Source organism: Catharus ustulatus, chromosome Z (assembly GCF_009819885.2).
Source record: "Catharus ustulatus isolate bCatUst1 chromosome Z, bCatUst1.pri.v2, whole genome shotgun sequence".
NCBI classification, from domain to species: Eukaryota; Metazoa; Chordata; class Aves; order Passeriformes; family Turdidae; genus Catharus; species Catharus ustulatus.
In genome coordinates, this window is record NC_046262.2 from 50,338,966 (window position 1) to 50,351,814 (window position 12,849).

Genomic DNA, 12,849 nt, shown 5'->3' on the forward strand with positions numbered 1-12,849 from the left:
CGTCCCCGCCCGCCGCCGCTGCTGTAGGAGCGGGGGAAGCTCCGTCCCTGCCTGCCACCGCGGGGCAGCGCCGACCCGGGGTGACCGAGCCCAGTGGCAGCGGCGGCCGGCCCCGAGCGGCAGCACCAGGCTGGGCCACCTGGCCCCGTCAGTGGCCCCTAGCGGGCCGAGCCTGCACAGCCTTAGCTGAGACAGTAAACCCCGCCCTCCCGCGGTTCTGTTACTAATTGCATGCGGGTCCTCGCTGCGAACGACAGAGCGGCTTATATTTGGGTGCGGCTTATTTATGGACAAAAACCGAAATATTTGCCAACACCCAGAGATGCGGCTTATACTCAGTGCGGCTTGTATTCGTGAATTTACTGTATGTAAGAAAAGAAAATTTAAAAACCCAAACATCCACTCACCCACCGCAACCACTCCCCAAAACCAAAAATGTACAAGAAATCAAGTGTTAAAACTCAATCCAAAAAAAAAAAAAAAAAAAAAAAAAAAAAAGGGAAGGAAATAGGAACCAGTAGAAAAAACCCCATTCCACCATTCCAATAGTAATTTCAATCCCTGTGTTATCTTTCACCACCCCCTTTTTCTTCTGAAAAAGTCTCAGAACATTTCTGTTAGCACTACTCACTACTTTTAACACTGCATTATATTTACAGTTCTGTAATGTTGCATTTGCCTCTGGAATCTGTGCAGTATGAAGGGAGATGTTGTCTGGGAACCTATATTCAAGTGACTAAAATTGCTTGAAAAGCAGACTTGCCATCAGTTTCAGGACCACGAGGTGCAGCAGCTCCTTTGGGCATAAATTGTTGCTGAAAATATTCTATTCAGGGAAAGTAAAATTACTTCAGAGAAAATTCAGAGTAGAATTCCAAGAATGTTAATTTTAAAAACCAAAGATTTGAACAGAACTGAAAGGGCAGTGTTTGCAAGGATTTAGAAAAGAAGGACAAGAAAAAAGGAAGGGAGGAAATTTAAAATGGCAATAAAAAAATCAAAAACCAAACACTCACCCACCAACTCACCCACCAACACTGTCCAAAATGAAAAAAATACAACCTACCAAGCATCCAAACCCAAATCAAAACCTAAAATATCTAACCAAATTGGAACCAATCGAAAGAAAAAATAACTCATAGTAATTTGAATGCCCGTGTTATCTTTCACCATCTCCTTTCTCTTTTGAAAATGTGTCAGGATGTTTCCATTTGTATTAGTTTATTGCTCCATTTTGCTTACAATTATATACTGTTGTATTTGCCTACAGAAGTTGTGTAGCATAAAGGGAGATGCTGGCTCCAAACCCAAAACTAATTGACTAAATTTGCTTCAAAAGCAGACTTACCATCACTGTCACGAGCATGAGCAGGTGGTGTTTTGGCTAGTTGGTGTCCCATGCAACCCCAAAAATATTCTATACAGAGAAAATAATTTTAAAATTTAAAAAAAATTAATTAAAAAAAAAGGAAGTGTACAGCACTGAAATGATTGTGTTTGCAAGGAAAGGCCATTACAAAAATATTATTGGTTTAGATCAGAAAGGATGGAAAAAGTCTTTGGGAAAAAAAAAAAAAAGCAAGAAAGTAATTTCAATAGTAGAGAGAAACAAACAAAAAAAACCAGGAACCAAACACCCACCCACCCACCACCACCCCCTCAACCAACCTAAAATATCCAAGCAATTAAGGATCAATATAAAAAAATTACAATAGTATTTTAAGCCGTGTGTTAGCTTTCACCATCCCTTTCTCTTCCAAAAAGTCTTAAAATGTTTCTGTTGGCACCACCTTTACTGCTTCATAATGTTTGTAATTACGTATTGTTGTGTTTGCGTACAGAATCTGTCCAGCATGAAGGGAGATGCTGGTGAGAACCCACATTCAAGTGACTATAATTCCTTGAAAAACAGACTTATCAGACATCAGGTGGAACAGAAGCAGGATGTGTACCTGCTGCTTGGGGTTTAATGCAACCCCAAAAGGACTCTGTTCAGAGAAAGTAAATTTACTTCATTGTCTTAGATTACAATATAACCAAAAAGTATGTATCTGTGTCAGCTGTTAAGATGCATGGGGCAGTGCTCTTTATTCTCTTCATGACTCATCCCTGGTAACTCCCTCCAGGGGGCTATCTCTGCTAATGGGCCATCATGGCTTCACTGTATCCCTCATGACATTACATCATCCTGTTGTGAGATGCTCTGCCCAAGGGGGACAACCAAGCATTCCTACCTGGATACAATCTGAGGTTTTGGAGCACCAGAGCAGCTATACTAACTGGATTCCCAGAAGGTAAGAGCTGCATAACCACCCTGGAACTTCAGAGGAAGACCAGACCCTGTTGAGGATTGCTGCCTCAACAGAACCACAGCTACCGCTTCAGCAGGTCTGTAGCCACCATTTAACTGGACTGCTGCCACCACCCTGACCAACACGCTGTCAGTTTAAGCCAATAGTTTTGCCTTCATTCTAATTTTCCTGCTAAAATGTAGTTCTGACTAGAAACTCCTACTGGTTTGTTTTCAAACTAGTACATAGTACATGGTACCAGCTGGCTGGGGTTCAAACAGATGCCAAACAGATTCTGTTCAGAGAAAGTAAATTTACTTTGGAGAAAGTAAATTTTAAAAAAACAAGGAAATTAATTAACTATTGTATTTGCCTTCAAAAACTGTGCAGCGTGAAGGGAGATGCTAGCTCTGAAGCCATATTGAAGTGACTAGAATTGATTGAAAAGGAAACTTACCATCATGTGGAGAAACAGGAGCTGATAGAGGAGATGAACCAGCTGCTTCAGGTTCAAAGTGAACCCGCAAAGATTCTGTTCAGAGAAAATAAATTTTAAAAAGCAGGAAAATGCACAGAATTAAAGTGGTTATTATTACAAGAAAAGGCTATTACAAAAATGTTAATGATTTTTGACAGAAAGAAAGGAAAAAGTCTTCATGGAAGAAAAAGAAAGAAAGGGAAAAAAAGAAATTGGGGTAATGGTTGACAACCGACTGAACACGAGCCAGAAGTGTGCCCTTGGTGACCACAAAGGCCAATGGCCCCTGGCCTGTGTCAGGAACAGTGTGGCCAGCAGGAGCAGGGAGGTCATTCTTCCCCTCTACTCAGCACTGGTGAGGCTGCACCTTGAGTGCTGTGTCCAGTTCTGTCCTCTCAGTTTATGAAGGACGTGGAGATGCTTGAGTACAGCCAGAGAAGGGCAATGAAGCTGGGGAGGAGCTTGGAACACAAACCCTGTGAGGAATGGCTGAGGGAGCTGGGGTTATTCAGCCTGGAGAAAAGGAGACTCAAGGATGACCTTATCACTCTCTACAACTCCCTGAAAAGTGGATGTGGTCAGGTGGGGTTGGTCTCTTTCTCCAGGCAGCACTGACAGAACCAGAGGACACAGTCTCAAGCTGCGCCAGGGGAGATATGGGTTGGATATTAGAAAAAAGTTTTTAAGGAAAGAGTGACAAAGTACTGGAATTGTCTGCCCAGGAGGGTGGTGGAGTCACCATCCCCGGATGTGTTTAAGAAAAGACTGAATGTGGCACTTGGTGCCATGATCTAGTTGAGATGTTAGGGCATGGGTTGGTCTTGATGATCTTGAAGGTCTCTTCCAACCTTGTGATTCTGTGATATGCTGGCTAGGAACCCACATCCAAGTGACTAGAATTGCTGGAAAAACAGACTTACTATCAGGAACAGGGCCACAAGGTGTAGTGGTTCCTTTGGGTACAAAGCGAAGACAAAAACATTCTGTTCAGAGAAAGGAAATTATAAGAACCAAGGAATTGCATAGAATTTATATTATTATGGTTGGAAGGAAAGGCTGTGCTGGTTCCAGACACAGCATAGGTTCTTTAGGGTGACACACCAGAGGGTTTATCGGTTCCAGACACTGTATAGGTTCTGTAGGGTCTCACACTGGAGGTTATGTTGGTTCCACACAAAATGTAGGATCTGTGTCTAGGCTCTCCCCAGCGTGCTGGAATAAAAAAAAAAAAAAACAACAAAAAAATTAAATTCAGATAGCATCAACATTTGGTGTTAAATACCTATCACAAAGGCACATATGTGAAGTACTTATAACTGTTTGCTTCTTAAGTGTTTATTTGAAGCACACGGCACCTGATTGCAGATTTTAATATTTAATAGGCAAAGGACATTACAACAAGTATCCTACCATCAGAAATGGTTGAAAAAATAGCACTGTATTGGAAGTGCTACAAATATTTACAGAGATCTTTTGCCCCTCATCGTTATAATTGCTAGGCTGGATTTTTTAATCAAGAAAACTAACTAATTTTACAGTCACCCTGACAAAAATTTTCATGCCTGTATTAGCTTTCACCATCCCCTTTCTCTTCTGAAAAATGTCTCAGAGCATTTCTGTCAGCACGAATTTTATTACTCCATTATCTTTACACTTAACTATCATTGTTATTTGCCTAGAGAAGCTGTGCAATGTGAAGGGAGATGCTGGCTCTGATTCCTAAGTCACTCAAAACATCTAAGTGACTAAAATTGTTTGAAGAGCAGACTTACCATCAGGAGCAGGACCACAAGGTGTTCTGATTCCTTGGGGTACAAAGCGAGGCTGAGAAGATTCTGTTCAGAGAAAGGAAATTTTAAAAAGCAAGGAAATCACAGAACTGTAATGATTATGGTTGCAAGGAAAAGCTATGTTGTTTCCAGAGGCAGTGTGGGTTGTCCCACCAGAGGGTATGTCAATTCCAGAGATGGTATTAGTTCTGTGTCTAGGATGTCCCCAGCATTCTGGAATAAAAAAAAAATAATTAAAAAATATATAGAGAGAATCTACATTTGCTGTTAAATATTTCTCACAAAGGTTCATATATGAAGTATTTATAACTGTAAATGTCTTAAGTCCTTATTTGATACACACATCACCTTATTACAGATATTAACCTTTAACAGACAAATTGCATAAGTATCCTGCCCTAGGAAGTGCTGGAATACAACAGCATTTTTTGTGAAGTTCTACAAATACTTACCAACATCTTTCATCCCTCATAATTCCAAGGCTTGTTTTTAAATCAAGTAAAGAAATTTATTCTACCGTCTCCCTTTCACTGTTATTAGGGAACACATTCCCTGTTAGCCACAGAAGGGAGTCCTTTACGTTTGGACATATTTCACCATCAATTGAAATCAACATTTCATACTCTTCAAATATTAGTCAGGCATATTGTTACAGGCAACAGTTAAATTAAATTATTGTAATATTTGAACATGTTGCAGTAGTCTGACAAGTTAAAAGTTCACGTACCTAGAATACTGAGTAACAAACAATTTTTGTAAAGAAAAGGCACTTTCTTTGCCAAATAGAAAGTGTGAGATTGAACTACTGTATTTCTGAACAACTTGTCCTAAGTTACATAACATGATTTATAATATGTTTCATATTGTTATTATTTATAACTATGTAATTTATACTAGTTGGTTACAAGTACTACTTGTGTAAGCAAAGCCACACGATAACGAGAGTATTTGTATCGGGATACCTGCATTCCTTGCCTCTGCAGTAAGGTTGGCAAGTGATTCCCAGTTGATTAAAATCAGGTAAGAAGATTTTTATAATTTGTGTGTTCTCCAAATGAGTGAAAGTGCAGATTTCTTATTATTTTTTAAAAAAAAATCTGGCAGTAAAAGTGCACTTGCAATTTTCAGAGTCCCCTTCCATCTTTGTAAGGTTACAAACTCCAAGAGTGCTCCAGTCTTTTCAGTGAACACCAAAGATTCACAAATACATCTCCTACACTAAATTTAGAGAGTATTATACTTGCACAGGTAATTAAAAAATGCATCTCCCCAGCTTTTAAGTGTGAGAAATCTCTAACTGTTTGAGAAGGGTGAAGAAAATATGAATTCCTGAATGCAGAAAAATGTCTAGGTAAACCACTTCCTTTCCACATACTAGTGTCATCATACACATTATTTGTATAAAAAGAAAACCAAAGATGACACAAAGAGGCCGGATAAGAACAGTGAACAGCTAGAAATATGTGAAAAGAGAAAAGAAAAAAGCAGTGTGAGGGAGGAAAAAAAGTTTTTGGATAGAGTGTAAACAAATAAGCAGGACTATATTTTATTTGTTTTCCCCCTGAAATGCAAAAGGAAGAACAGCTGGACATAGTGATGAGCAAGATGGAGCGGGACACCTTAATTACGAGAGGGATTGATTGGTTTAGCAGGTTATATTTAATGCATATGAGACAGCAAGGGTTTTGTAAACTCATATGGGCTTACAAAAGCAGATGACTAAGACACTGGAAAATAAGAGGCTTCCAAAACACACAGTAGCCATAAAACTTTGTGCAATCTCTGCTTGTTTTAATTACTTGGGACTGATGTCGTATCTCGTCCCTAATTTTTTTTTTTTAACTTACCTTGCAGTTCCAAAAGCTTGGCTTTTTCATCCCTTAGCTCGCCCTCTGCAGAACACGACTGCATATGAGCCTCTTTTCTAGGAAAGGGCATTTCACTCTCCAGAACTCGACAAAGAGCCTCTTCTCTCTTGAGTTCCAACCTTAATTCCATTATTTCTTTTTCATAGCGAGAGATCTAGAAAATAAATAGTTCCGAAATTGCATTCACAGCTGCCATCTTATCAGATCTGAATTTGAAATACAGTCTTGAAACTTCACAATTTAGATACTTTTTAAAAATGCAAACTCATCCTGTTCTTAGATCACTTTAATGTACCTTAAATATACTCCTCTGTTTTTCCAAAGATACTTCTGCCTTAAGACAATAAAAGTTATAATTATATTCCACAGGCAATTTTCTGACAACTGTATTTAGCAACTAGAAAAACAGTCATGTTGGGATATTAGATTATCAGACACCTAGTAACTCATTATGTAAACACAAATTTCAGTCCAATGGTGTTCAGTAGTCAAGCAGAATTCTATTCAATACAACAAACAAAACAAAGAAAACACTTCCAAAAAGCGTTCTTATCTTATCTGGTATAAGAAAGATAGTCTAGTCACTGCTGCCAGAAATTATCTCTGTGTTACCACCTTTAAGCCATCTGAGTGCAAGAAGGTGGAAAGTAAAACATGCATTTCTTCAGAACATCTACAAAGCAGCAGCATCCTTATTAACAGGAGCTCCATGAACTGGAAATAATTTAAGCCCTTTACAAAGGTTTTCTCTGAAGCTCTTGCGGCAAACTAGTACCTAGTAGCAGTTAGGAAATACTTCACTAAAATTTTCTTTAGTTTGAATTATTATTACTGCTACAGGGAACAATTCTGCTCTTAGCAGTTTGTTAGGGGCAGCTGGTGTGGATGCTCATTCATCTATTTTAGATTAAATACAGCCAATAAACCAATTTTGTTGTTCCACATCCATTTTTTTAGAGATTCCTGCCTCTTACACAGGGATTTGCTCTTGTTGTGGTCCCATTGCTCTATCAATGGTGGGGTGATTCTCCAAAATGAATCCCTGGAATTACTGGGATTAAAACACTCAAACAAACCATGTCTTACATTAAGAATTCCAAAGCTGGGGGTGCCAAATATTCTTTTGCATGATTTGCTGTTGTGTAGCGCTCAAGTTTCTTACACACACTTTCAACAACTAGCAATGACACTAAAAGTGATATCAGCTCCTATGAACAGGCATGAGAGGTCTGTACAATGGTGCTTCTTTGTTATTTTCCAACTAGTGAATGGGATTTTGATTCACCTGATGAGAGCCTTATTTCAAGGAAATAATTTGCACTTAAGGTAACAAATTACATTTAGTTCAAGGGTAAAATAAAGCAAGCAAGAAAGAAAGCAAACAAACAAACAAACTCCTTACATCTTGATTGCGTTGATTGGTTAATTCCAAATTTTTTTCCTCAAGCTTCTGGAGTTTCTTTCTCAAATCTTCAATGGTGTCCATTTCTGATTGATTTCTGTCCTGAGGTAACAGTGGTCCTTGGATATCTTTGTCTGAGCTGAAAAATGTGTTTTCAAAATACATGAGTATTCCTCTAAAGTTTCAATGCTTCTTTACTTCAATTCCCCAAGCATGGGCCCAGAGTTTTAAACATTAACGTAAGTAAAATTACTTTGTGCAGTTTTTGTCTACTATTGCTCTTTGAAGAAAGGATTATATAGAGTTGCTTATTTTGCAAGATACGAGAGATATGGTAGCAGGAACTTAAAAGAGAGATGCACTTTGGATTAACAAAATTGGTTTAAGCATAGTGTGTTCATTAGTATTTTTCAGTATCTTCATTTTCAATAATGAACTTCCATAATTTTTGATAATAAACTTCCAGAAAGCTTAAAAACATCATTCCAATCATATAAGTTAAAATAATGGGCAAGCTTTTTGTCTCCACAGTAAGTCTCATTTTTTAACAGGAGTTACCATCTCAAAAACATGTCATGAAACAAATGCACAGATGTAGAAAAAAACCTCTCTTTTACATACCTTGTCTTCAGAGATACACACATTCAAACTACAGACACAGAACTGATGACAAGCACAGCACAAATTAAAGGTTTAGTCCTCCAAACTACCCTGTCTTATCTTAATTTCCGCTACTATTTCTGCTATAACAAAATCTAATTGGAAATTAGAAGAATCACCCCTCAAGCACACTAAGCAGTGACAACAGAGTCAAACCCAAGCTTCTGTACCAGAAGTGAAAAATTTAAACATAGAATATACAAATGTATATATACACATAGACATAAATATGTACACATGCACATATATACATACACAAATAAGTATGGATATTAAAACCATATTTATTAACTAGTTAAATAAATTTAAGTGAAATTATTATAACTTAAACTGGACAACTTTGAAGTTATTTCAGTACTTGAAAATCAGTGTTCACATTATTTGATATATGTTGTTTTTCACATTATTTTAAGTACATAGGACTGCAGTAATTTCTCCATACAAAAGTGCAAGAGTTTATGGGCAATCAATGTGAAATAGACTGATAAAAGAAATAGAATTAAATTAAGCACTAAAGTTGTATCATATAATACAGAAATGTAAATACTAAAATACCTAAAGTACCATTGTCTATATCAAGTATTTTTTAAAGAAATGACATTGTACTGACATTTAATTAATCTTTCTAACTAAAAAGTGACCACATTACCCCTGGATTTCTGTGTAGGTACAGTTAACATTTTTAATGACCAAAAATTTACCTAATGATGTTTATTTTCTCACACTTTTTTTTTTGACTGGGATAAAAGACACAAATGCCATCAAGGAGGGGATTGGTCACTTAGATTAAATCTTGCCTATAAAGACATTACTCCCATTAAACGATAAAATTTCATGTTTTTAGCTGCAGACTATAAATATTTAAATATCAAAATTATATGACACCACAAACATCAGGAAATTAAGGATGCTAAGGAAATGAAAAATATATGAGAGCACTAAAAAGAGAGAACATAATATTAAGGACTCACAAAAAAAGCATTAGACACCATTTTGAAATAGCATTTTATGAACAGTTTCTGAACTCACAACGCAATTGATGGAAACCTAAAAATATATATCAGAAAACTCTAATTTTTTTTCCTAGAATGGAAACAAAAAAAACCCCAAACCAATAAAAACAAACAAAGAAAGAAAAACCCCAGCGAACCAGCGACAGAACTGCTGATCTATTACTATATCAAGCGCTTCATTTTGGTTTTCTACTAAGATATTTTCAAATAAAATAGAAAGTAGCCTTAAGAATGTTCATTTCTGTGATACTCTCTTTAATGCTCACAGCATGGCCAGCAAATGCAGTACTTTATGAAAGTTTCCCATTAGCACTTGTAGGCAATTTTTCCTTCAGTTTTCATGCAACAACTAGAAGTGCTACAACCATTAAGCTCTCAGAAGATTCAAAGACAAAACCACACCAAAGATGGAAAGTTTCAAAGCATGCACAATTTAAAGTCTAACAAAATCCAGAGAATGTTTTCTACTTCCATTTTCATATATTACTAGTTCATCAACCCTTGGTTTTGAACTAAAACATGTTTTTTACCAACTACAGTTGTTATCTAAGACACCATTTCTTAGCAGGACTTTAAAAATTTTCAAGAAAACATATGAGCAGGTGAAATAACTCTTGAGTTCTACACTGCAGAAGGTATCTTGTAGTTCAAAACCTAAATTTTCAGTGTTCACTTCACAAGTCCTTTGGTTGCAGTCAACATGAATCATTGTAGAAAACCAGCTTTTCACTAGCTTCATTTTGCAACAGAGAGAAATGTTCTTTCACTTACTACCTAGCAGTGTAATTTTGCTAAACTTTTGCAGCTGAAGGAGCAGACTGAAGTCTGATTTTCTAACCAAAGTCCGTATTTGTGGAATTTTACTGTTCCCGTGTAACTGGCAGGTTTGTACAGACTAAAGACAGACAAGTAGTTTGTGCCAAAGATCAAACTCTTATCGAGTTATAAAACACAGGGGTCATGGTAAGGCTTAAAGCCAACCTCTACCACCTCAATTAATGTGGAAAACCCTGCTGTGCCTCCTGGACTGTATTCCTGTGTGCTGGCAGAACCTCTCTCTACCCCCTGATGACTCTGTGACAGCTTGCAGGTATCACACCATTATCTGGTTCTTCCTCAGCCTGAATTGCATCATTTCAGGCCTCTAGAAAATAAATAAGCCACAAAAGGAGGAAATCAACTGCTAGACTTAAAAATCCAGTACTGGACCTCACCAGTTAGCTTCCCTGGAAGGGATGTTGGCTGAAGAGGTTGAACTCATGGTGGTCACAATGCAGTTTTTTGCATCTATGAACTGTGGAGAATTAAGAACATAGTTGACCATATATACTTCTACTTCATCAGATCCCAAGATTAGCCTCTTCTATATCATAAAATTATTAAGGCCTCTAGCAGAGATATGCTTTACTTTATTTGTCAACCTACTAAAATATTTAATTTTATTAACCACTCATGAACAGCTATCCAACAGTGTAACTACCATGTCACTTGAGCAATTAGCACAACTGCAATTTGACGTTGGCTTTAGAAAACAGAATTGTACTGCTAGTCCTCTAAGCCTGAATATTGTAGAGATACAAATATATATATAGCAGAATATCCACTGTCAGAGTTTTGAGAACACCGATAAAAAAATGTTTGCATAGATTGAGCTACATTCTCCTAAGAAGCTTACAAACTCTGTTAAAATAGGTATCAATAGCTTACTAGCAGACAAAGGGATAAATTCAAAAAGCATGCTATTTCACCTAGGGGGAAAAAAAATCCAGTGCCATGGAGCAGCTTATGGGAGCGCCATAATGAAACAAAACAGCAAAGAAAGTTTTTGCTTGGGGAATTATGTCTGATGTGTCATTAAAAAATTGTATCAGTTTCTTCTTGCAAACTTGTGAATATATGCTGAATACTTCACAACAGGCCACTGATTTAGAATAGATATGTGGAAAAATTCTCCTCATTGAGGATGGTGAGGCCCTGGCACAGGTTGCTCAGACCAGCTGTGGCTGTCCCATCCCTGGAAGTGTCAAAGATCAGGCTGAACAAGGCTTAGAACAGCAACCGGGGATAGCAGAAGGTGTCCCTGCCTATGCCAGGGGCTGGAGCAAGACATTTGAAGGTCCCACGACATTGGAAGGTGACAGACACCACTCAAGAGTAAATCTAAACGTGATCTGAAAAAATCTAACCGCACTCACTTCAAGCCGGCAAAGCCTGGAGCGAGCAATAAATGCGCAGTGAAAGCACAGAACTCACCGGACAGTGCCGCCGGTGCCTGGAGCTGCTGCGAGGCTGCTCCTCCTCCAGCAGGACCGGATGGGACGGTCGGAGGGCAGCGGCTCCCGGCAGGGCAGGACCTGGCGTGCCGGGACCAGCCGGGACAAACGCGGAGCCGGAGGCGGCGATTCCACGGTTGCCACGGACGCGCGCGGTGATGCCACAATGGCCCGAACGCAGCGCGGGGCTCTGCCGGGGCTCCCGCTGCTCTCTCCGGCCTCCCAGACATCTCCTAAGGCTGGAGGGCTCCCGACAGTCAAATAAAAGTGCAGGACACTGAAAGGATCCCCTGACACTAAAGCCAGACTGACATGTGCGAATCCTCAGCATAGCGCACTCTTCGGCCAGAGAGAGGAACAAACAGCCAGAAAGTTTGGAATGTCCGTGGACAGAATTCAAAGCAGGGCGCTCTCTGCACCCAAGGAGGACATTTCCCTCCATCAGGAGGGAGTCAGGCTTAGGGAAAGGTTCTCGTGAAGCCTCTTGAACCGAGAGATTTCGAGCTCCCGATGGGAGAGGGATGTCCAACAACAACTGAATAAACCCCACCCTACAGGATCCTAGAAAAACACCTTCTTCTTCTCTGATCACTGCTGTATTTTCTGTAGCTCTGTTTTTAAAGTTCCTGTTAAATTCCCTCTGTCTGCATACTTAGCATGCAGAAGGTTTAACTCTGTGTTGGCACCAACCACGGTATCCTGAGCTTCTTTCAGGTTTTGTCTTACACCACACATCCATCAGGATACCTGGGATATATCCTGAAGACTGAAGGTTTCAATTGCAAGAGATAAAAACTCCATAACATTTCACACTGTCTGGGATATGTGATATGTCTTGAAACTTCATTTCTCACTTGTGACTTGATCTCTGTAAATGGCTTTCAGCCGTGGTTTTGCTAATTCTGTGTCATGTAGTTATTTAAAATATATTGTGCCAAATTAAATAAGAGGGATGGAGGGTATGTTGTGTGTTGTTTTATTTTTTTATTTTCATTTCTGAGAGATTTTAATGCACCAAATTGTGATTTTAAAGCAAATAAAATTATGAAGTACAGAGTAGAACAACGAATTAAC

General features: G+C 38.7%; 1 protein-coding gene across 1 annotated transcript; it reads right to left on the reverse strand.

Moving 5' to 3' along the window:
* Nucleotides 1–569: 569 nt before the first annotated feature.
* LOC117010467 lies at nt 570–12,053 on the reverse strand. Its single transcript, XM_033084962.1, has 10 exons — nt 11,756–12,053; nt 7,830–7,968; nt 6,407–6,581; nt 4,713–4,772; nt 4,542–4,604; nt 3,871–3,981; nt 3,690–3,752; nt 2,749–2,823; nt 1,349–1,417; nt 570–826 (listed from the first exon to the last, which is right to left on the reverse strand). The coding sequence occupies exons 2-10, from the start codon at nt 7,911–7,913 to the stop codon at nt 729–731; spliced, it is 798 nt and encodes a 265-aa protein (XP_032940853.1). The 5' UTR covers nt 7,914–7,968; nt 11,756–12,053; the 3' UTR covers nt 570–728.
* Between the last annotated feature and the right edge of the window lie 796 nt (nt 12,054–12,849).

Bases quoted from the DNA above. Each gene is read 5' to 3' on its own strand.
- LOC117010467 (XM_033084962.1), bottom strand. From the start codon at position 7,913: ATGGACACCATTGAAGATTTGAGAAAGAAACTCCAGAAGCTTGAGGAA. The intron at 2,824-3,689 runs GTAAGTCTGTTT...TTCTCTGAACAG, and splicing joins TTGTGGCCCTGTTCCTGATA to AATCTTTGCGGGTTCACTTT. The intron at 827-1,348 runs GTAAGTCTGCTT...TTCCCTGAATAG, and splicing joins TCATGCTCGTGACAGTGATG to AATATTTTCAGCAACAATTT.